This window comes from Zingiber officinale, chromosome 4A (assembly GCF_018446385.1).
Source record: "Zingiber officinale cultivar Zhangliang chromosome 4A, Zo_v1.1, whole genome shotgun sequence".
NCBI classification, from domain to species: Eukaryota; Viridiplantae; Streptophyta; class Magnoliopsida; order Zingiberales; family Zingiberaceae; genus Zingiber; species Zingiber officinale.
Window position 1 is genome coordinate 22,856,020 of NC_055992.1, and position 26,163 is coordinate 22,882,182.

The 26,163-nt window shown below is 36.1% G+C and overlaps 1 protein-coding gene across 2 annotated transcripts in view; it reads left to right on the forward strand.

Moving 5' to 3' along the window:
- Positions 1-8,747: 8,747 nt before the first annotated feature.
- LOC121969702 (auxin response factor 12-like) overlaps positions 8,748-26,163 on the forward strand; it is a 35,197-nt gene continuing 17,781 nt past the window's right edge. Inside the window, exons 1-12 of one of the 2 annotated variants that reach the window (XM_042519931.1) lie at positions 8,748-9,144; positions 9,214-9,287; positions 9,374-9,489; positions 9,612-9,710; positions 9,800-9,856; positions 9,935-10,090; positions 10,196-10,280; positions 11,318-11,408; positions 11,498-11,662; positions 11,740-11,862; positions 11,980-12,055; positions 25,930-26,077. In XM_042519931.1, the coding sequence (XP_042375865.1) occupies positions 9,245-9,287; positions 9,374-9,489; positions 9,612-9,710; positions 9,800-9,856; positions 9,935-10,090; positions 10,196-10,280; positions 11,318-11,408; positions 11,498-11,662; positions 11,740-11,862; positions 11,980-12,055; positions 25,930-26,077 (1,159 nt within the window). In that variant the 5' untranslated portion in view covers positions 8,748-9,144; positions 9,214-9,244. Of the gene's footprint in view, positions 9,145-9,213; positions 9,288-9,373; positions 9,490-9,611; positions 9,711-9,799; positions 9,857-9,934; positions 10,091-10,195; positions 10,281-11,317; positions 11,409-11,497; positions 11,663-11,739; positions 11,863-11,979; positions 12,056-25,929; positions 26,078-26,163 lie in introns of those variants that run through there. The other variant, XM_042519932.1, reaches the window with a different exon arrangement.

Genomic DNA, 26,163 nt, shown 5'->3' on the forward strand with positions numbered 1-26,163 from the left:
AACAAATTGAAAACGAAAAAGATCTTAAAATTAAAAGAATCAGGAGTGACAACGGGGGAGAATTTAAAAATTATAATTTTAACAAATTTTATCTTGAAAATGGCTATCATCACGAATTTTTGTATCCAAAAACCCCCCAACAAAATGGAATTGTAGAAAGAAAAAATAGAACCTTACTGGAAGTCTCTAGAACTATGTTAAATGAATATAACTTACCTAAATATTTTTGGGCAGAAGCTGTTAGTACAGCCTGCTATGTGCAAAATAGAACAACATTAAATAAAATACATAATAAACCTTCTTTGAAATATTTTATAACAAACAACCCAACATAAAATATTTTAAAGTATTTGGATGTCCAGCCTTCATCTTAAATACTAGAGAACACTTAGGAAAATTTACCTCTAAAGTAGAAAATGGAATTTTTGTAGAATATTCTCTAAATAGTAGGGGTTACAGAATATATAATAAAATTACGTTAAAAATCGAGGAAACCACAAATGTAAAATTTGAAGAAACCCAAGGGCAAACTCAACTTCAACCTATTGAAATTAATAATTCTGAAGAAACCAATCAATCCCTAGACAATGAAGAAGATGAACACACTCAAGTAAATCAACCCTCTATAACTATAAGAGTCAACCCTAACCATCCAACTGATCAAATAATTAGTGACCCAGACCTAAGGGTTCAGACCAGATCATCATTTAGGAACCTAAGTCAAACTTCCCTGATTTCAAAAATTGAACCCAAAACTGTAGCTGAATCCTTACTTGATCCAGATTGGATCATAGCAATGCAAGAAGAACTAGCTCAATTTGAGCGTAATGAAGTTTGGGATCTAGTACCACCACCTAAAGATAAGAAAGTAATAGAAACAAAATGGGTATTTAGAAACAAATTAAGTGAAACTGGCAAAATTAGTAGGAATAAGGCTAGACTAGTTGCCAAAGGGTTCAGTCAAGTTGAAGGACTTGACTACGATGAGACCTATGCCCCAGTAGCTATATTAGAATCCATTAGAATGTTACTAAGTTATGCAGCCCATAAGGGATTCAAGCTATATCAAATGGATGTTAAGTCAGCCTTTCTCAATGGACTAATAAAAGAAGAAGTTTATGTAGGTCAGCCTCCTGGGTTTGAGAATCTAGAACACCCTGATTATGTCTTTAAGTTAAAGAAAGCATTATATGACCTTAAACAAGCACCCAGGGCATGGTATGAAAGGCTAACATCTTATTTAACATCCAAAGGATTCAATAAAGGTCAAATTGACCCAACCTTTTTTGTTAAATTACTAAATAACGACATATTTATAACACAAATATATGTAGATGATATAATATTTGGTTCAACTAACTCAGACTTTTTAGAAAAATTTATTAACCTAATGGAACAAGAATTTGAAATGAGCTTAGTAGAAAAATTGACTTATTTCTTAGGATTACAAATCAAACAAACAAATGAAGGAAATTACATTTATCAACACAAATACACTAAAGAATTACTTAAAAAATTCGGAATGAAAAATACAAAAGAAATAAAAACACCTATGGCAGTAAACACAATCTTAGACAATGACCCAAATGGAAAACCAGTGGATTTAAGGTATTATAGAAGTGTAATAGGTAGTCTACTTTACTTAACTGCAAGCCGACCTGATATTTTATTTACAGTTAGTATGTGTGCTAGATACCAAACCTGTGCTAAAGAATCCCATTTGACTCAAGTCAAAATAATTTTTAGATATCTTAAGGGAACAACAAATGTAGGAATTTGGTATCCTAGGACCAATAATTTTGAATTAATAGGATATTTTGATTCAAATTATGCTGGGTGCAAATTAGACCGCAAAAGCACAAGTGGTGGATGACAACTACTAAGGCTATCACTTGTTAGCTGGTTTAGTAGAAAACAACACTGTGTTACACTATCTACAACTAAGTCAGAATACATAGTCATAGGAGAATGTGTAGATCAATTATTATGGATGATGTACACCTTAAAAGATTTCAACTTAAAAATCACAAATGTAAAAGTCTTAATTGACAATATTAGCTCAATCAATTTAACAAAAAATCCAGTGCATCATTCAAGAACCAAACACATTGAAATCAGGCACCACTTTATCAGGGATCATGTTACTAAGGGTGACATTGAGCTCAAATACATTGAGTCCAAGTCAAACTTAGCTGACATATTCACCAAACCACTCCCTGAAAGTGAATTTAGCAATTTGCGTAGAAAACTAGGAATGTGCCTAATAGACTAGGAGTTTCGAATTTTGAAAATATTTTCAAAATGATTGTTCTCAAATTATAGGTTAAACATGTTTTATTTTCAAAACTTTCCTAGTTTAGATTTTTAAAAATACTTTTAGCCTTAGACTAGTTCAACATCCTTAGAAAGTATGTACCCATAGGACTAGTTTATGAGCATCTCACCGACACCCTAGGCTTACCTTGCTTGTGTTTGACGAACATAGAAAGGGGTGAGATGCATAGGCCACTTGCCTAAGACTTAAGATGCTTATTTCAGTGCATCGATATAAGTATGGGCGTTAAATACAAAATATACATTAATCAAGTTAAGGTTGAACTTAACTTGACTAACCAAGTGAAAGCTACTATCTTTTGATAGTTAGTCAGTAACAAACTGGTTAGACATTTGATTTAATGTCAGGTTCAGGGGGAGAAATAAAACTACTTTAGTTTTCCAAATTGAATTTTAAAACTTAATTTTGAAAATCAAAGTTTAAAAACAACTTGTTTAAAATTGTGAAAAAAAATTTTCACAAACTTTTTATCCTTTTTATTTAGTTTTTGAAAACTGAACTTTTCAAGTATTTTAAACGATGGTTTTGAAACTAGTACTTTTGAACTTTGAAAAGTTGATTTTGGAAAAAGAATTTTACAAAATTATTTTGAAAACTCCTTCATTTTACTTTCCCAAAATTCAAAATCACTTTTCTTAATGTTTAAATTTAATTTAACTTCACTTTGAAAATTATCCTGAATCCAGTTCTGAAAAATTAGGTTTAACTTAATTTTGATTTGCAAAAACTTAGTGTTGAAAATTACCTTTTGAAAGTGATGTTTGCAAACTTAAAATTTTTACTAAGTTATAAATCAGCTATTTTTCAAGACTTAGTTTTTTTTAAGGATTTAAGAAGTAAAGGTAAAGCTATCTTTTAATTTTAACTCCCCTAGGTTAACTTGACATTATTTTGTCTGAAGTCTGTATTTCTGCTTACTTGACATTAGTTCTTTTGATGAATGTCATAGGGGGAGGGTTAGGTGGTTAAGTTAGCTAAAACCAAACTGAAAATATAAACTAACTTAAAAATCCACATAAATGCATGTTGTTACTTGTTCTTTTCTTGCATATGTGTTTCACTAACTTAACCAGGTTGTCATTCCATCAAAAAGGAAGAGATTGTTGGTGCGGTTAGCACTAACGATTTAACCCAGGTTTTGATGAATGACAAATCATGTTAAGTTAATTTGTTGTTGTCTAACAATTTGATCGAGTGTGTAGGAGAAGTCCAGACAGGTCGACGGGCTGACCGGATGTTTGGCACGAAGCCCAGCTAGGTCGACGGGCTGACCGGATAGCTGGCACGAAGCCCAGCTAGGTCGACGGGCTGACCGGATAGCTGGCACGAAGTCCAAGTGGGTCGACGGGCTGACCGGACGCTTAGGCACGAAGTCCAGCTAGGTCGACGGGCTGACCGGATAGCTGTCACGAAGTCCAGACGGGTCGACGGGCTGACCGGACGTCGGGCAGGTAAGTGAGGTAAGTCACTGAAGGGAAGTGACTGCGAGGACGCGTTCCCGGGAAGGGAACATTAGGCGTCGATCCATCTTAGATCCATTTCGGATATCTAAGTCGAGATCGTGACTAGATTCCGGTCTCGGAAAGACAGAATCTAAGTCATACTCTGTTTTGCTAATTCATACTCAATTTGCTTATCTATAAAACTGTGCTAACAATCTGTGTTGTAAGGTATATTTACCTCGGACTAACCTTTTCTTGCAGGAGAAGGACTTTTTGGAGAAGAGGGGTCCGGGCGCCCGGAGGCGAATTTTATCCAAGCCGAGTCGTCGCCACGTGGAATTCGCTGATTATACTTGCCACGTCTCACCAGGGCGCCCGGAAGGGATCCAGGTGCCCGGAGCAGCATATAAAAGAAGCCCTAGGGGTGGAGCTTCGTCATCAACTCAGAACTCTTAGACTGCTTGCTCTGCGCTCCAACGACGCTAACGAAGCTCCGACAACGCGCTCTTTTCCTTGTAGCTTTCCTTCTGTCGGTATAACTTTGTTTTACTGTTTATTAGCATTTCTTGTACTGCTTTTGTAATTATCATTTCGAACTGCTAGTAAATTGCCCAACGAAAGTACTCACGGAGTACGGACCTTCGAGTAGGAGTCGTCACAGGCTCCTAATGAAGTAAAATTACTATGTCTGTCCTTTTAAATTCCGCTGCGCTTAACTCTTTTTCAACGTTGTTTTTCGAATCGATATTCACCCCCCCCTCTATCGACGTGTCACGATCCAACAGTTAAAAGGTTAGGTTCCTTTTGCGACAAAAATAAACTTGTTGTAAAATTCATCGTAAATCTGCGACGAATTTCAGAATTCGTTCCAGATCTGCGATGAATTTCAAAATTTATCCCAGATCTGTGACGAATTTCAAAATTTATCCTAGATCTGCGATGAATTTCAAAATTCATCCCAGATCTGCAACGAATTTCAAAATTTATCTCAGATCTGCGACGAATTTCAAAATTCATCCCAGATCTGTGACGAATTTCAAAATTAGTCATGGATTTGAGTCTTTTTATATATAAATTTAAATTTTTTTGGGTCGGTTGAGGTACTTAGAGAGCTCAGAATGAGATAAAAACAAGTTCCTATGAGTTTCTAAAAATCCTCTGATCATATAGATGTCCTTAAATATAAATTTTACTTAATATAGTGAGATTATTGATTTTATGAAGGTGATTAATATTTTTTAGACATCTTTGAGGTAAAAAAATCACCGATGGGATAAAATTAGTGCCTAAAGATCTCAGAATAAGATTAAACCAGTTCCTATGGGTTCCTAAAATTCCCTTGATCATAGAAATACTCGTAAAAAATAATTTGACTGATTATATTTATTTCTAATTTGCTAAATCAATTGTGAGCAAGTAAGACTTAGTTAAATTTATATACTAATGTGTATTGAAAAGTCACACTTATTTTGAAATATTCGAAGACAGTTGATACCTAGAGAGCTCAGAATGAGATGAAATCAGTTTTTATGAGTTCATAAAATTCTCTTAATTTTATAAATATCCTCAACCACTAATTTTATCCCACCGGTTATTTTTTCCACAAAGATGTTTGAAAATTATTAGTAACCTTCATAAAATTAATAATCTTAATATATTGGGTAAAATTTATATTTGAGGGCAACCATATGATCAAGGGATTTTTAGAAATCCATGGGATTTGATTTCATTTCATTCTGAGCTCTCCAGGTACCTCAACCGGTCCCTGAAAATTTCTTTTTCTAAAAAAATAATATTCACAATCTGCGATGAATTTTTAAATTCGTCGCAGATTTGAGTTTTTATATATATAAATTTGGAATTTCCGGCTGCTGGGTAAACAAATGATTTTTTATGACGAATACTAAATTCGTCACAAAATTGTGACGAATCCTAAATTCGTCTAAAAATTTACGACGAATCCTAAATTTGCCACAATATTTGCAATGAATATTTTAGTTAGTTGCTAATTTCCAATAAAATTTGCAACGAATATTATTTTGTTGCTAATTGATGATGAAATTGTTTTTGTCGTAAACGTTGTTGCTAATCTGCCACAAGTTCTTTTTTTTTTGTTACAAAAGATGTCACAAATTTGCGACGAATAATTTTTGTCGCAAATATTTGTCGCTAAATTGCAGTTTTTTTTGTAGTGGAAGGAAAAAGTTTGTCGTCTCTTTATAAAAGATAGCCCTATCTGGTATTCAAGGTAAATACGTACTGTAACGCCCCGACCCGGGCGGCCCCATCTAGACCGAACCGGGAACGACACCAGAATTACCTATCGGTTTGATGACTAGCTCCACAGACCACCGGAGGTCCTTTCAGCGTGCTTTGTCCTCACTCGCACGCACCCTGGAAAACTTCCCAGGAGGTCACCCATCCTCAGATTTCTCCAAGCCAAGCACGCTTAACTTTGGAGTTCTTAAGTTTGGGCTTCCGAAAAGGAAGGTGCACCTTGGTGATATGGATAGTACCATCTAACCTTTTAAGTCATATTTAACCAGAATCTCAGAACCGGGGTATTACAATCACCCCCACTTAAAGACACAACGTCCTCGTTGTGTAACCACAAATCACACCACAAACAAATCCCAGAATCTCCCTCGCTAGGTGGTGCCCTGGGTGCTTCTACCACAGGCGCACTCACGGTCGCAAGGTCGCTCTGATACCATCTGTAACGCCCCGACCCGGGCGGCCCCATCTAGACCGAACCGGGAACGACACCAGAATTACCTATCGGTTTGATGACTAGCTCCACAGACCACCGGAGGTCCTTTCAGCGTGCTTTGTCCTCACTCGCACGCACCCTGGAAAACTTCCCAGGAGGTCACCCATCCTCAGATTTCTCCAAGCCAAGCACGCTTAACTTTGGAGTTCTTAAGTTTGGGCTTCCGAAAAGGAAGGTGCACCTTGGTGATATGGATAGTACCATCTAACCTTTTAAGTCATATTTAACCAGAATCTCAGAACCGGGGTATTACAATCACACCTATGTACATCAAAATTCTAATATTGTTCTTTTCCTCATCCTCTAACTTAACGTCGGAGTGGCTATATTTGGCAACCTCTTATTGTCATTCTAACATCTTTTTCTCCTATTTGATGTTGTCCAGGCTCATAGAACCATATCATCCTCACTGTCATCCAATGATTGGTCATTAAATTAGTAACAAAGTTAATTCATCGATGATTCATTCATCGACATTCCTAGACAAGATTAATTTCCAAGCATGTTGAATTTATAAAATAGATGCGCGTTGCATTTATCGAAGTATATTATGTTTAAAAATTCTTTTTGATAAAAATTAGGTTATAAGGTGATTTATAAATTAATTCATGCCTATTTTTACTAAGTACTCGGTGCAACTTATTTTGATTAACGCTAATCTGAAACTTTGAAATTAAAATTTTAAAGTCAGTATAAACTTCTTGACGTAATTTTTTTTCTTGACATCATCTTAAATATTGATATTGATGTTTTTATTTTAATTAAAAAAATTAAAAGTAAAATAATTTATAGGTTATTTACTTTGCTCGTGTTGAATTCGAAAGTCTAATTGATTTATGAATCAATTTACATTTTTTTTAAAAAAAGGAATTTTGGCGAGTTTATAAATACTTAAATTATTTGTGTATTTGATGGATTGTCCATAAATATTCTTTTGATGTCTGCGATGGCATTTTGATTTTCGGTCAACAAGAATTCGTCGCACGTGACGTCTGGGTCCATCGTCTGGCGCATCTATCTGTGCATGATATGAACCATCTGGTCCAATTGTTGACCTGCCTCTCTAATCTCACTCTTATTGGTCATCTCACCCGGCATTAACAGCGCCCGCACCGAGGAATCCGACTGGATTCCACTCCCTACTCTTACCCTGCACCCAGTCACCCGCCCACGCACCTTGCACGACCGATCCTCCGTCAACCTCATCCACACGCACGACGACACGGTGGGGAGGTTACCAGTACGATCGGTGACCCAATCCGATGTGCACGGGCAGCACAGGACCTTGACTGCGCCCCATGACCGGACCCACCAACCTCTTCCGCCCACGTGATCCCAGGTGTGATCACCCTACCGGACCCACCACCGCGTCGACACTTCCTGCCGAGGCCATCCCGCACTCCCTGATTCGGTAACGTCACCGCGCTTACAGCGACCCGCACCTTCGCGAATCCGACACGCGGACACGGTGGGCCCGCTCGGCAGCGCAATAATTCGTGCAGCGGTGGGCCCCGTCGCGTCCGCATACGAGTGCCTTGCGTTTCCGCAGAGTCGGGGGCATTTGGGGGATTCCGAAAGTTAAGCGGAGCCTCCTCGGGACGTGGTGTGTCCGTGCGGCGAGCTGACTGCCACCGCCACTGCCGCCGGATAAAAACTAGCGCGCTACCTGCACGTTGAGATGCTACGCGTACGGCTTACGGGCAGAATGAGAGCGTGACAAACGTCCCGTCACATCACAATTTTCTATTCCCGCGACCCTACTGCAGCGCCGACGGAGATATTGTGGGTACGGCCTCCTTCAGTACACCAAAAAAGTGGTAGGCCAATCGCCGGAATCCCACAGGAACGGTCCGGATCAATTGGCGCCCGCTTGGACGTTGGGGATTGCTGCTGTGAAATTTTATCTTTTTTTGCCTACCCTTTGTGAAAGAATCTATTAGAACTGAAGTGGGTCCGCTCCTTCTTCACGTCAACATCCAATGACAAGTAAGGTAAAATCAAAAGGAGGCGAAAGCGGTGTGCGCAGCGCTACCAAAATAAAGAGCTAAATGAAATGAAATATGAGCCGTTCGATTTGACTTGGGGATAATCCGATGTTGATTATAATGTCACGCATATAGATTTTATGAGGTGGAACCGTGGAAGGCAGGTATTTTTTTTATTAATTTGAATTTTGCGGGCGAGGGTAACCATGAAATTTCGCAATCTTACTTGATTTGATGATATCGTCGTTCATCCGTCGCTGCCCACTCTGTTGCTTTACTGCGTTGGGTTCAGAGATTCTTGGAGGGCTCGGGCGAGGTGGATTCCCATGGCGACCTCGAAGAACGAGAGCTTCTCCGAGCTCGGATGAGCCCCCCTCCTTACCCCGCCAACGAATGCGCGTCCACGACGTCACCCTGTTCGGCGCCGTGAAGGTTGTCGCTTGCTCGCGTCACTTCTTTCTTACGGGGAATGCGTCGCTCTAAGTTATTTTAGGCATGTCAACCCAGCCTTCGCCTTGCCTCTGCGATGCTTGTCTTTACTAGTCGCCACTTCTCGGAGTTAGGGCTGCAATGACGTTGTTTTGGCAGTTTGAAGAGCTTTTGAAACCCTAGGTTAGTTCATGATTGCTTCTTTGGAGCTTCACTTCTAGGCATTGAGTTATGTGGTCCATGAAGTGGCAGGTGAGGTATTGATTAAAGTGGTCCGTAAAGGATGAAGCTTTCGACCGTAGGTATTGGCGAGCAAGCACAGGAAGGTGTTTTTTTAATCGCTTTTATCTTGTGTATTCGTTTAGTCGTCGTGCTAACATACGTGACCTTGGTCTTCGTGGTGTTATATTAGCCGATGAGAAGAGATGCTTGAATTCGGAGCTCTGGCATGCCTGCGCCGGACCACTTGTATGTTTGCCGACGGCCGGTACCAGGGTGGTCTACTTTCCTCAGGGTCATAGCGAGCAGGTAAAATTGTGCAAATGTGTGTTTTTATTTTTAAAATTTTAAAAATGTTTTTACCACCTGCGAGAAGAAGTAGATGCTGACATACTATTATTTTTTTTTATTCAATGTCGTCTTTAATTAAGGTAGCGGTTTCCACAAACAAGGAAGTCGAGGGACATATTCCTAATTACCCAAGTTTGCCTCCTCAGTTGTTTTGCCAACTTCACAATGTAACAATGCATGTGAGTTCATGAATTTTTTATCTAGTCACACGTCCATATTCATTCCAGAATGAACAATCTATGTAATTAATGGATATTACAAATTATAGGCAGATGCTGAAACTGACGAAGTTTATGCTCAGATGACTCTGCAACCTTTAAGCCTGGTAAATTAGTTGAGATAAGCAGTTCCAATGGTCAATTTAGTTTAATGTTGGAAAAATTGTACATTGTATCATCTGCAGCAAGAACAGAAAGATGCATATTTTCCAATCGAGATGGGTGTTCTGAGCAAGCAGCCAACAAACTATTTCTGCAAAACTTTAACTGCAAGTGATACCAGCACTCATGGAGGATTTTCTGTCCCTCGCCGTGCAGCTGAGAAAGTGTTTCCACCACTGGTACGTGGGTTAGACATAGAAGCAAATTGCATTGTTCTTATGGCAATTTATTGGAATCAGCAGAGAAATTAAGTTATTCATTGTTGCAATTTCACTGTATTATAGGATTTCTCCCAACAGCCACCAGCTCAGGAACTTATTGCACGTGATCTTCATGATTTTGAGTGGAAGTTTCGGCACATTTACCGAGGTAAGTGGAATGGAGTTCTAATCTCAGTTTATTTGCAGTAAATTAACCAGAAATACTACTCAAATCAGCAACATATGTTCTGTTATTAAGGCAATTTCTGCTGTCAGAAAATCCATATATGATTCTCGTGGCTTTATGTTCCACTGATAAAATGTGCTTTATTTGCCTGTGAAAAATGATCATACAAAGCCTGAATACTATTTCAGCATAATTGATGTTCCCTTTATGTTACATGATTACCACTTCCCTTATTATTATCATTCAAAAAGGCAAGAGAAACAATGCTTTTCTTGTCAAAGAAATGATGTATTAGGACCTCTGACATAAAAGGAAATCTACTTTGGAAGTTTGTATTGGGAAATGAATAAGTCACAATCTTTTCTTATCCATATGATTATATGAACACCCATTTTTTGTTGATTCCAACGACCATATTGGAGAAGAATGAGATTGTAAGCTACTGAGTTGATGCAGCTTTGACATCCTTATGATAAAGAAACTTTTGCTATGGAGAAGTATGGCTCCAACTGTATTATTGTTATCTATATTGACATTCTTCATTAGTCTTACTTTGATATATCCGCTTCTTATTAATTTAGAAACTCAGTATTCTCTCACTTTCACGAATCCTCTTATCTGCTTTGTCATATTTATTAATATAATCTTCAGTTCTAATTATGCATTATGATGCAGCATGTGATGATCTTGTCTGAAGCTTAGAGAGAAACTAAATCAATTAGACATACTTGATACTAGATGATTTACAAATCTTCATAGTCAATTTCTTCAAAATTGATTGGTGTTTGTTAAAGAGCCTTTTGAGTTTTGCTCCCCACTGAGATCCTGGAATAATTAGAACTGAGTCATTAATTTCTTAACAACTTTATTGTTTTACAGGCCTTTAATTTAATTTTGGAGATATAACTATTAGACCCCTCAAATTCAGCTGCAACTATGGCAACAATCCAGTCTCTCTGTTTAGCTTCTGAATAAGGTGTTTTATTGAATCATCCTAATTTTTTACCTGATGATTGCAGGTCAACCAAAAAGGCATCTTCTGACCACAGGTTGGAGTGTGTTCATTAGTGCTAAGAGATTAATTGCCGGTGATTCTGTTCTTTTTATCTGGTCTGTATAATTTTTCTTCTGCTTTCTGTGAGGTTTCAGATAAAATTTTCTCTACTTCTTTGAATAAAAATTGTTATTCTTACATATAGGAATGAGAAGAATCAGCTTTTGTTGGGAATAAGGCGTGCAAGTCGACCACAAACTGTGATGCCATCTTCAGTTTTATCAAGTGACAGCATGCACATAGGGCTCCTTGCTGCTGCAGCTCATGCTGCCTCTACGAACAGTCATTTTACTGTATTCTATAACCCAAGGTAGCTACAATAGTTTGTACATATCACTTTTCTGTATCAGGGTGCTCACTAAAATAATTTCCCTATTTTTAATACAGGGCGAGTCCATCTGAGTTTATGATACCACTTTCCAAGTACATCAAGGCTGTTTTTCATATGCGTGTTTCTGTTGGTATGCGATTCCGAATGCTTTTTGAGACAGAAGAATGCAGTGTTCGCAGGTGAAATATTATGTTTCTTTGCATTTGATTGAAATACGCTAGTATAATTCTTAAGTCTAGCCAAGTTGATTCCCTTGCATAAACAGCTTTTCTTATTTCAATTTGTACTAAGCGAAGGTACATGGGAACAATTACTAGCATAAGCGATTTGGATCCTGTACGTTGGCCAAATTCTCATTGGAGGTCAGTGAAGGTAAATCTTATACTCTGGTTTCTGTTTATTATGTTAAGTTTTTTGAATTGTTTGATGATTGTTAATTGGGAGATGGTGAGGTCTATTTATGAATGTATTGTTTGTGTTGTCTTTCTATAAGTTTATTATCAATCTCCTTAATGTACGCAAGGAATCAAAGAAAAAAGTCATCAATTTGAAATGATTGGCAATTGTTCTATTTTGGTATGATATTGTTAATTTGGTAGAAGTTTAATGGGAAAGATGTTTTTTTAATATTTATTTCTTTGTGTTCGAGTCTATAAAAATTGTGCCGCCTTAATGTACAAGGTTGAGTCTATAAAAGAAGTGTCATGTTAATAAACTAATCATCTTTCAGTCAAAACTTTAGTTTAATTAATCTTTATAATAGATTCTTTTTCTTCTTTTCTCTGTGAGATAGTTATTCTTGCTAAAGATATTCACTCGTACAAATGTTCTGTGAGTTTTGATTTGAGATTAGGTGTTACATCACTCTTGGTTTTCTCCAATTTTTCTTGTACACTTACATGTGCTTCTGTTCTTTTATTTTTTTTGTGCATCATTCTTTTGAAGCATTAAGTTTCTCTAAGTTATTCTTGCAATGACATGCTTGTTCTAGCTGCACTGTTATGCACTAGTATGCATGCAGGTATATATAGTTTAGCATGCCCTCTAACATGTGTCCTAAATTTGGACCTTTTTCCTGACAAGTTCCTGTGCTCGCACTTTGAAGAAATCATATTTGACACTAGGATACATATCCATTTTGAAAAAATCACTGTTATTTTGACCTCCTTATATAATATTTGAAAAACTAATGTTAATTTGCTAATCTTTAATTCAAATTCCTGAGCCTGCCATTGTAAACTGGACATGTAAACTGACCAGCATGGTGCCATATGGAGTCTAGCTTTCTTGCGGAGTACCCACTTTGATGGTTGATGGATAATGATGTGAGTGCTCGTATGTATCGTACCAAAAGGTTATTACGCTCATCTTAGATGTTCCTCACAGCCTGTCTCCAGGTTATGTGAATGGAGGTAAATCACGGGGTTAGCTTTTAGCCTACCGTCAAGAGGCTAGGGGGAGGGAGGAGTTGTGAGTGCTCTTATGCATGGAACTTGGATGAGAAACATTCATGAGCATTATCATACTTAATAGTACAAACATGAACATCAAATTGGATTTTGATTCGCAACCAAAAATAGGAGATACTTTAAACAATTAGGTCAACGCTTTAGAATAATCTTTCATAATAAAAATCTACTTTGTACATTTACAATCATCCTTGTACTCTTGGGACAACTAACTTCAAACCCATTGCCCGTGCTGTTTCCTTGATGTGTTTTGCAGTTGTTTCTGCAACATCAATATAACTAATAAAATATTTTGTATACTTTGACAGAACTCTACTAAGACCTCATGTGAAAATGAGGTAACCAAACAAGTGAACCACCATCTATTGTCAGTAGCTTAAGTGCCGTGGCTATTACTGAAATGACTGAAACTCAACTAAAGTACAATTAAACTACTTGGAGTGGCTACCATTTCTTTGAAGTTTATTCGAGATGGATCACCTAGACTATTGTGAATCTGTAACGGAGATGCAATACCTTTGCAAGGAGTATGCATATGTATGAGTTGAGAGGTATAGGGATTAACTTGCTCATAATTCTGTTGATCATTGAAGTTAATTTACTAACAAAAGCAATGATGAAGGGAAAGTTTGGAATACGTATGAGGGATAAATGAGACTGCGAAATGAAAGGCTACTCATTCCTTGGCCATCTACAGTCGCATGGAATTCATTAAGTGTAGCTTGATGTAAAGAAGTCATACGGGAAAAAGACTGATCATGATAAATGAGGCATGTGATCTAGATTTCAAGAAGCCGAGGATCTATTGAAAGATGCAGGCTGAGATAGACATACTTCAGGTTTATTCATTGTTGAAGAGAGAAACTATCATCTATGAGGTCTATATCTACCTGGAACTGAATTAGCTAGGTATACACCCTTGTTGAGATGCTCTACCTTTGACTGTTAATGGTCCAGGCCTTCAGGGATACTTCCAATGATGAATTCTCTGTAAGGATGACCAACATGATCGCAGTGGGTACATCAAACTGAATTATATCTTTCTCCACCTTGGCTTCCATTGCCTCTGAATGATGTGTTCCTTGTATCTAAAATAATTGAAATAGCTTAGCCAACATAGCACTGAATACTGACAAATGCTTAACTTCACTTGTTATTGCTTCATGTCCTTGTAACCTAGCATTTGTATTCTTTGTAACCCAGTGTATAGGGAATCTTGTAGGAATGGCTCTTTGTTACTTTGGTATGGATTTTCATAGTTCACAAGCACAGGCTTCTTTGCCTTCAAACACCTACTTAGAGCACACGTATGAGTTATCCTTAATTCCCATCGACTAAAAAGCATATGCCAAGCAAGAAGTAGGGTTGTAAATGAACCGAGCGTTCGTGAACAAGTTTGGTGTTCGACTTGTTAAGAGCTTATTTATGTTCGTTTAATATACACAAGATTAATTAAACAAACAAGCTTGAACAACTCGTTAAACTAAAAAAAAAGCTTGGACACATATATGTTAAGCTTGTTAACGTTCGTGAATAACGTGAATCACGAACCATATTCATTAATAAAACTCTTTTCAATATGCTAAATAAATAATAAAATAAAATAAAATACACAAATAAGTTTAAATTATCATGTTCAATAACCAATCAAACAACTAAAAGTTTCAAACAATCAAGCAAGCTTAAATTGAGAGCTCGATAGCATCTAAACAAATCAAGTTCAAGTCAAGTTTGAATTGAGAGCTTGATAACATCTAAACAAGCCAAGCTTCAAACAAGCTCAAGCTCATAAAAAATAAATCAAGCCAAGCTTGAACAATCATTTCAAAAACTCGGTTCATTTTAAGCTCGGCTCGGCTTGGTTAGCTTATCAAATAAGCTTGAACACCCCAAAGATCGGCTCAGCTCGACTCGACTCGGCTCGGCTCGTTTACAACCCTAGCTAGAAGTGCTCATTTTTACTGCCCTACATTTTCTTCTTCTTCAGGTTCATGTTTCTGTGTAAGGGATCTGTACGTATCTTGACAAAATTAGAGCAGCTAAGGATTAACTTTAACCTGCCATATCATGAATTGCTTCATGAAAGGGGAGATTCATTGGACTAAATTTTCCTCTTTAGGCTTTCAGGAAATCAAGGAAACTATAACTAAGACTCCTTTTGTCCGGCATCTTGGAACCTTTCCAAACTATTCAAGATAGCTTGCTATAGCTCTAGCTTTGGGTTCAAAATTAGAGGAACCCTAACCCAAGAAGGGCACCTTATTTATTTCCTTTTTTTACAAGAAATTCAATGAGACAATAAGACTACAATGAAACTCATGCATGATAAATATTTCTACCCTATTAGCTAAGCCTTTAGATGATGATGATATACCATATAAATTCATACTGCACTCTAACTACAAGACACTTAGTTCATAAAAAGTTAGGCATCAAACATGAATATGATAGGTGAGTTGAATTTCTCCTAGAGATACTTTTATCTTAAAGCACCGACCTTTGCAAGGTTATGAATCCTGTAACTAGGCTAATGCATTGAGCTTAGTTATAGCCATCCTACATAGGATGGAAATAATTAGATTTAAACACTTTAAGGATGAGTACGTCACATGTGTTGATTTTGGGGGATGATTTTTTGAGATATCTAAAATAGAAGCTTTGTGATTGTGTTGACTGGACGGTATGGCTAAGGACAACTACCTATTCAAGGGCATTTAAGAACTTTTTTTGTATGGGTCTCAAAGGACATTTTACTATAATCTTGTTTTCGATTTATTAGTCATCCATGAGACGAGATGTAGTTAGGCTTATATCATAGTGTCATACATGTTAAACACCTAAGCAACTATGCCAAATTTCTCAATTATCTTGAAAGATCCTATGTATGTTGATTGATAAACTAATGTTATTAAATATAGGTTAGGAAATCTCCTTTTATGTCTCATAGGAGAAAAATTAGGTTTTTGGGATTTTATCTTACACTCTATCGAACTTGCTTACCATAATTCTATTAACTAATCCATAGGTAAGAGTCTAGTAATCACCTGATTGTTACTTACTAGTTTCCTTTCTTTTGAGTTTGTTTAGAGCTTTATTAAGCGCATACAAGAGATACACGCCTATTAGGAGGAAGTTACACTTAGTAGTGAACTATAAAATTCATGTAGATGCACATCATAGACAAAACAACAATAACAACAACCAAATCTTATCCCACTAGGTGGGGTCGGCTATATGGATCCTTTTACATCATTGAGCTCTATCTCCGATTATATCACTATCTATATTTACATAAAGTTTATCTTGTTTTATTATTATTAATTAAGTCTTTTTTGGTCTTCTTCGTTTGATATGCGCGTTTGTTATAGTTTCACATCGTCTAACTAGAACATTTATTGGTCGTCTAAGTACATGCCCATACCATCTTAAACATGTCTCTCGGAGTTTTCCCTCAATAGATGTAACTCTGACTTTCTTTCTAATGTTCTCATTTCTTATTCTGCCCATTCTTGTATGTCCACACATCCACCTTAACATCCTCATCTTTGCAACTCTCATCTTTTGCTTATGTGCTCGAGTCATAGCCCAACATTCAGCTCCATATAACTTAACAGGTCTAACTGCGATTTTGTATAATTTTCCTTTTAAGTTTTAGAAGTACTTTTTGTCACATAAAACACCCAACGTTCTCCTCCATTTCAACCATCCTGCTTGTATTCTATGTAAGACATCTCTCTCAATTCCTCCATTTTGTAAAAATGATTCTAAATATCTAAATCTCTCGGTTATGGGCAACTCGTCGTTTCCTATCTTAACAATTCTCTCATATATCTAATATTGTTAAACTTAAATTTCATATATTCTGCCTTTATTCTACTAAGTCTAAAACCTTTCCCTTCTAGTGTTTTTCGCCCAGGTTCTAGTTTAGCATTTACTTCTTCACGTGTTTCATCTATCAAAATAATATCATTTGCAAGCAACATGTACCACGGTACTGTCTTGAATATGTGCAGTGAGTTTGTCCATAATTAGTGTAAAGAGATAGGGACTTAGAGTTGATCCTTGATGTAACCGTATCGTTATTGGAAATGTTTCAGTTACTCTGCTTGAAGTCTTTACTCTAGTCGTTACATCCTTGTGCATATCCTTAATTAATTCAATATATGTTACGCTAACATCCTCTCTTTTCTAGAATTCTCTATATAATTTCTCTTGAGACTTTATCATAAGTTTTTGCTAAGTCAATGAATACATGTGTGGATCTTGTTTTTGCTCTCGATATTTTTTAATTAATTGTCTAATAAAATGTATAGCTTTTATTGTCGACCTTCCCGGCATGAACCTAAATTAATTTTCAGTCGCTGTGGTCTCCTTCTTTAATCTTCTATTACTTTTTCTCAAAGTTTCATGGTATCACTCATTAGCTTAATACCCCTATAGTTTGCACAATTTTGTACGTCTCCCTTATTTTTATATAAGGAAACTAGAGTACTTATTCTCCGATTAGATATTTTTTCATTTTCAATATCATGTTAAATAATTTTGTAAGTTATTCAATACCTTGTTTTTTTAGACACTTCCATACCTCTATCAAAATATCATCTGATCCAACGACTTTTCCATTGTGCATTCCATTTAAAGCTTATTCTACTTCTGAAGTTTGAATTCTACAATAAAAATTTAAATTTCTATACTCATTTGATCTATTTAAATTACCTAAGTTAAGTTGATCACCTAAACTTTTATTAAAAAGTTGATAAAAATACCTCTTCCACCATTTTTTTTTTTCCCTCGTTTACTAGTGCCTAATTATATTAATCTTTAATACATTTTATTTAGATAAAATCTTTTGTCTGCCTTTCTCTCACTTTACTTATTCTATAAATGTCTATTTCCCCTTCTTTTGTATCCAATTTTTGATATAATCATTCAAAAATTTCATTTTTTACTTCATTCACTACTCTTTTAGCTTCTTTCTTGGCTATTGTATATATTTTTAGGTTTTCCTAATTCTTACAAATATATAATTCCTTATAAGCTATCTATCTTTCCTTACTTTCTCTTGTATTTTCTCATTCTACCACTAAAATTCCTTATTTAGTGGTGCATGTCCTTTTGACTCACCAAGTACACTCTTAGCTATTATTTTTAACTTTGATACCATCTTATCCCATGTTGTATTAAAATCACTGTATATTTCACCTAATGGTTCTGCTTCTACCTTCTCCTCGAATATATTTAATATTTCATCTAAGTCGTCTCAAAATCTTAATTTGGAAGTTTCATCTAATCCTACTTACAATGCATATATGCTAATTATGTTCATAGTTTCTTTCGTCACTATTATCTTAAGGGTTATAATTCTATTCTTTTTTCTAACTACTCCTACAACTTCATCCTTTAAAGGACTATCTATAATAATACCCACTTCATTTCTTGCTTTACTCTTTCATGATACTATAACTTAAAATTCGAATTCTCTATTAGTTTTGCCTTCTCGCCTACTCATTTTGTTTCTTGTACATACAAAATATTAATTTTTCTCTTAATCATCGTATCTACTACTTCCATTGATTTACCAGTGAGGGTTCGTTCCATGTTCCAAATCTTAGGTTATTAGTTTTCCTATCACATTTGTTCTTATCCAACCTATGGTATGAGAACTCATGCTTATTTAACACAACACCCAAGTCCTCGGAGATGTAGCGGTCCTTGCCGATACGTTACAGTCGGATCTTGCAACGCGAACTCTTGCATATTTAGCACTACACCCGAGTTCTGGAGATGTAGCAGTCCTTGTCGAGACGTTATAGTCGAACCAGCAACGTATTCCTTTCGGGGAACAACCTAATATTAGTACAATAATTTAATGAATTCATTCATTAAATATTTATCATAGTTTTAACGCTGACTGACAACTTAACGCAACCCTCCTCTTTTATCCGGACTTGGGACCGGCCATGATTAAGTTGTCACGGGCGGAGTATGCACATCATAGACAGAAAGAGTGCAATATAGGAGAATATGCTTATTTGTATTCTCTCTAATCAGTTTCCTAAAAGGTCTGACTAGAAAATTTGTGTGCCATTAACTGATTAGCCCTTTTGACACTATGAGAAAAATAAATCCCTAATACTTGTACATACTGAATTAAAAAAAAAATCTTTAATACCAAGGATCTATTCCATTTTGAGGGAATTCAAGCCTTCGTATTTTGTTTCATGATTGGAGGTCATATTTCTGCTATTTTGGAATCAATTCTTTCTCCTTTGTTACAGTGGACTCCTAAAATTAGGAGAGCTACTGTTACGCAAGCAATCATAAATTCCTCCAAAAAGGACTCCCTAATATAGATGCTTGGATCATAGAAAAATTGCCCCTGGGGCTATGGTACAGTGGTAGAGCATCCAGATTGTCACCCAGTTACCTGCGATTCGAGCCTTAGCTATGGCGAATTTGTAAGAATTTTTCCTCCAAATGGGGCACGCAACTAAAGGATGTTGGACTCCTGGGCTGTCCGCTGTAAGCGCTTCTCGATTTACTCTGATGGCCGGTGGAAAACTTTAGTAGGATCTGGCCGGTCACCCCAGGCTCAACGTTACTCAACCTGGTTAATCATTTTTTTTTTTTTTTTTGATCATAGAAAAACTATGACAAATGGTTGTTAACTTTCATGTTGCAATTCAATATGCTTAAGAACCCTCTTCTTTAGAGGCGCCATTCAATATGCTTAGGAACCCTCTTCTTTAGAGGCGCCAGTGATTGCCATTTGCTTGACAATTATATGTGGTGGTGGAAAGTTTGACGAATCATGTTACTCTTTTAAATGGAGTCGAGATCTTTTAATAGGGGAGAATAATGTAGATGGGTTTTCTTAGTGTCTTTAAATTTTTTAAGTTGAATATTTTTTGAATCTAATAGGTTGTTATTTTACAAAAAATTATCGTATGGTCCCTTTAATCTAAAGGCTTAACATCCCATGTAATCCTTATCTATTGATTAATAATACTTTTTTCTTCTCTTTGCGAGTTTTGAGTGTTTAGGGTAGCTTGGTGGTATATCAGATTGCCATCTAGCCATGCCAGTCCCATCTACCTATAGTGAAATACATATTACCCTTTTATTGAACTTTTTGTAGGCTTATATCACTGTTGAATCACTTCTATCATGGATTTATATCTTGCTTTGTTGTGGTTAGCATGAGGGGAAACCTATAAACTAGTCAGCATAAGGAAAACATAATGAGTGAAAAAAGCTTTCATTCCACTTCAAGTGAGACAAATTACAACCGTGGTCTGAAAGGCAAGTGAGCACTGAGTATTTTCTTTTTCTCATTCATCTTATTTCTCGCCATCATATTTTTATCATCCTTGTTATGTTCCATTTGTGGATGTGACATAGGTAGGATTTCTTTAAACCTTGATTAGATTATTTACTAGTCTATCTAAATTTTTGAAGGCGACAAACTTGCTTTGACTCCTAGCAAAAAAACTAGGAGGTTGCTCCATAGACACCTCCTGAAAATATCAAGTTGATGTAAAGACTAATGATGAGTAGCGGCCATTGAAATAAACAATCAAATCGATGTCAACTTTACAACAAGAGAAAAAGTGTTCGAATAATTCACACCATAGGTTTGAGTATAGCCTTTAACGACAATACATGCTTTTAATCTCATAAGTAACTCATCCGGATTGACTTTAAATGTGAATACTCATTGCATCCAATAGCTTGTTTCCCAAAAAGGTTGATCGTCCAAGTCTCAGGTGTCATTGTTATCTAAAGCATTAATTTCCTTTATCATTGCATCTTTCTAATCGGGGTGCAATATGGCCTTACAGATAGGCTTAAGAATAGAGATAGAGTCAAATGAAGTAATAAAAGAACAAGAGAAAGATGACAAGCCGTTATAAGAAACAAAAGACGAAGTACGATAAGTACACTGAAGTTTACCTTGCGTAACACAATAGGAAGATCATCGCTCGGGACTGGATTTAATGACGAAGTAGTAGGTGCATGACATGAATCAAGAGGTTGACATCTGGAGTAGACTTGAATAATAGAAGGCTTGACAGGAGCTGATTCCGAGATGGGTGCATAAGATGTTGTGATAGAATACACTAATAAATCATCCTCCCTTTGATGAGTCGGAATATTTAAGGACGGGAAATAAGGTGTGTCTTCTATGAAGGTAACATCAATTGAGATAAGATATTTGTTAATACCGGACAATAACACCTATAACTTTTTGAAGATGAGAATAACCAAGGAAGATACACTTCAAAGACTTGAGATCTAATTTAGTGACATGCGATTGAATATCTTGAACAAAACAAGTGCTACCAAATATCCTAGGATTAACATGAAACAATGACTTATTGGAAAAAAGATTTTTGTAAGGGATCTCATTATGATAAGAATAGAGGATGACATGCGGTTTATGAGAAAATATGTGAAACTGCATCAACCCAAAAAGCTTTGGGAACATTCATTTGAAATAAAAGGAACACCATTTTTGGATGGAGTATCAACACATAAGGTTTCATGAAACATTCCATTCTGGCCTATATAAGATTGGAATAAATTGGATGTATCACTTTGCAAAGTACATATAAACGCATTGAATTGAGTTTTAATCTCAGCATAAAAGGTATAAAACAGAGAAAATAACGTTGTTAACGATTTTTCATTAAATATAACCAAGTTACATGAGAATAATCATTCACAAAAGTAATAATGCCTAAAATCAGGTTTAGACAAAATAGGACAAGGATCCCAAATATTAGAATGAACTAATTCAAAATGAATAGTAGTATCTTTATTTACTCTAGAACTCGAATTAAGACGGTGATGTTTTACAAACTGACATGACTCACAATCTAATGAAGACACCTTACAATATTATGGATAAAGCTTTTACAACAAAGAGAGATGGATGTCCCAACCTACAATGAGTCTTGAAAGGAGAAGTGACACTCGAGCAAGCAAGAGAATTTGGGAGCGGTGTGTCAAGAATGTAGAGGTCTCCAAACTCATGTCTTTTACCAATAATTTTCTTCATCAAAAGATCTTGAAATAAATAATGATAGAAAAAAATGAGATGCAATAGTTAAGATTACGAGTTAGTTGACTGACAGTTAGCAAATTAAAGGATAAATTAGGTAAATGTAAGATAGGGGGCAGAGGAAGCAAAGGGATAAGATTGATACTGCCAGACTCACAAACATAAGATGTAGACCCATCAACTAAAGTAACTATAGGAGTGTTAGTTTTGGATTGAAAAGTAGAAAAGAGACTATATTACCCATCATATGACCCGTGACATTAGAATCAAATGACCCATTTGGAGGATGAGGAAAGAAGAAATGCATTTTATTTACCTGAATCAACAATAACAGACATAGAGGGAGATGAAGATGGGAGTGATTCCTTATATTTTGAGAACTTGGCAAATTCATCTGTAGAGATAAGGACCAATTTACCCGTGGCATCATTAGTGGATGTAATATGGGACAAGTGCTTTTGCTGATTTTTATACTGTATCTTTTTACACAAACTTCATATAACTTGGATTATGATAGTAGTTGCATATAATACCACTCGAATTCGACGTTCAAGTCTTCAAGTTTCAAAGTCATGTGAGCCATCTCCTTTGTTTCCACTGTTGCGACTCACTAAAACACCACTAAGCGGAATGGGTGCAGTTGGAGAACACGACTAAATACATCTTGTAAACAGGAGATCTCAAAATTAGAGAGAACTTGTGACTTCACAAACTCAAAGTTAGGAGATAAGCTAGCAAGGAAGCTCATGATAGCCATCTACTTTCGTTGGCGTTGTTGAACCTTCACATCAGAACTAAATGACAGCAACATCCTAAGCTCCTCATTTGTTTTTTGAATGCCATAAAATAATTGATTAAATGTCTATTTTGTTTTTTCACACGGTAAAATGTTTTACAAACCTCATACATGCGAGAGAGATTCCTTTTCCCTACTTAAAAAATTCCTAGTAATCCACTAGTTCTTTAATAAATCCACAATGATTGATCAAACGAATTATCTCACTATCAATACAATTTCGAATCTAAAAGAACAAGTGAGTATCCTCTCTAAGCCATATCTACTTCAAATAATCCTGAAGAGGGTTATCAGTCAAATGACCATATTTGTCAATACTTCATAGATAAAGACGTACAGTCTTATTCCAATCCAAATAGTTCAAATCATTTTGCTTATAGTTCGAGATTTTAGGAATCACAAACACCACATCATCACAATAGAAGATTTATTTTCAGCCATGAGACTTTATCCTAAAGAAGGTCAAAAAGAAGAATTGAAGGAAGATCTAAACCAACAAGTATAGACAAACCCACTCACACTTAGGTGCTGCTTGCGTCGAGGAAAGTAGGGTGACAGGTTTAGGGTAGCAGCAAGGATTGCTGGTAGCCGAGATTGGGTGACATCGACAATGCTTTTGATGATGCGTAATGAGAGAGCATTGATGCGGTGGCTGCTCGGTCGGAATTTAAGATGACAACGTCGTGGAAGGAGAGCAGGCGCCCCGTGCGGCAGTGGGTCAGCACAGGAGCAGCCTCGTGTGTTGTGTGTCGTGGAGTCAGGAGGCGCAACAGTGACTATTGCGGTAATGAACAATGATCGGTGTGGTAACGAGATGCAGCCGACTTTCAGCGCGGACAGAGGAGGGAAGGAAAGAGTATTGGCGAGGAGGTCGTGGCTGGTCCGTGGAGGTGCATGCGTGTGGGCGGCGATGAGGCGTTGACGTGCTGTGGAGATGAAAGTACGTGAGAGGTAATCCTAATTTTGAATCCCTAATTTTGAAGTTGCTCTGATACCATGTTCTTTGAGATAAAAAGATTTGATAATCTTTATTGAAGAGTAAGACATATTTATATACAAATTAGGAATCTATTTTACCTAATTGACAATTAACTAATTGATAGATATATTAACTAATATATAATGATAATATGATAACTAATATACTCACACACACACACTATCCAAGTCTTTGGTCTTTCTCTTTCTTGTTTAATATATGTATTTGTCATAGTTTACATTGTCTAAGTGGATCATTTATTGATTATCTAAGTACATATTTGTATCATCTTAAATGTGTTTATCAGTTTTCTTTTAATAAGTGCAACTCCGAACCTTGGTGTAATGGTAAAGTTGTTGCTATGTGACCTGGAGGTCACATATTCAAGTCTTGGTCTCTTGCAAAGTAGGATAAGACTGCGTACAATATATCCTTCCTCGGGACCTAGATTGCCAGGAGCTTTATGCATTTGACTGTCTTTTTTTTTTTTAAGTGCAATCTTGACTTTAGCTCTAATAATCTCATGTTTTATCCTATCTATCCTCATATGTCTATACATATATCTTAACATCTTGAAATTTCTGTTACACTCATTTTGTGAGTTATATCTTAACATTCAACTTCATATAACATAGCATGTTTAATTGCCGCTTTGTAGAAAATTGAGTATAACATTTTATAAAATTTATATTAGATCCATATTGTAGATAAAATGAATATAAGATTTTCTATAAACTACAACAAAACAAAAACTTTAGGCCCACTCCACTAATACTTTTTGCATTGTGAGAAAAATATATTCTAAAGATTTTATTTTTGATTTATTACCTGAATTAAATATTAGTTCAATTTTCATTATAGAGGATCTAATATCTTATCAAAGACATTCAAACTCCTTGCTTTGTCTATTAATTTGCCCACGAGTTGTACTTTGCAACTTTGGTTCTAGCTCTTCCTCCCTTGGGCAACCAACTCATACATGCAGATAATGCTAGTTCCAATGAAAGTACGAAAAGATACTAGTCTATTGGAAGAACTCAACACATAACACCTAACTGATTTGCTAAATCCAACAAGAGGCACTAGAGCTCTCATTGTCTGCTTATAAAAGGGCTTAAGATCCCTTTGTATTGTGACATCTTTCAATTAATAATATTTTCCTCTTTTAATGTTTCGAGTTATTCTTGGTGCTAAATCAGGTTGACCCTCATTTAATCTTGCACACTTGTTGAACCAATGTGACTTTGTTTTGTCATTGTCCATGCAATCTAATTGTTTCGGATTCTATCTCACACTGATGAGAATTATATTGACTAGTAGTGTAGTTATGTTATTGCTATGTAATATTAATTCAACTGATTATGAGATCCATATGTTTATTGTTTCTATTGTAAATATGCCTTGTGGGAGGTGATCATAGAAGTGAAATTGGCTTAAAATTTGGACAGGATGGTCTGTCTTGTCTCGACCTATTTGTGGGTATGGATCAACACTGATGACCATATTATTTCAACTAGAGGCTGAAATAGGTGCTGATATCAAAATTTTAGACCTTGCTTTTAGTCATCAACTGGAGTTTTCTTTTGCTTTCTGTGTATCCCTCACTCTTCTAATCAATTCAACTTGCCTAATTATAAAATCTAATTATTATTTTTTGAACATGGTCATTCCGTTTTACATATTTTTTCACATTGCATTCTCCTAAACTATACTAGTTGCTCTATTATAGAAGTTTTTTTTTTAATGTTTTTAGTAATCACTCACATTTCATGAGAATGGATGTTTGAGGTTCTTTAAAAAAAATAAAATTAAAAATTTTATGATGTAATTTCTGATATTCTCTGATATCAATACTAAGATATTGAGTAGGGATAATTTTTGGTTTTTATATTGTTCATTTGCTGCTATTGAACTGATATACCATTCTAGTAACTGCAGGTTGGATGGGATGAATCTACGACAGGTGAGAGACAGATGAGGGTCTCATTGTGGGAAATTGAGCCACTAACAACCTTCCCTATGTATCCATCTTTGTTTCCGCTCAGGCTCAAGCGTCCTTGGCATCTTGGTGTCCCCTTTCCTAATGGTAAATATTTGAATTCCACTAGTACATGTAATCCATTCAATGCTAAGAATATTTAACCATGTTCATCGTCAGGAATGGATCATCTT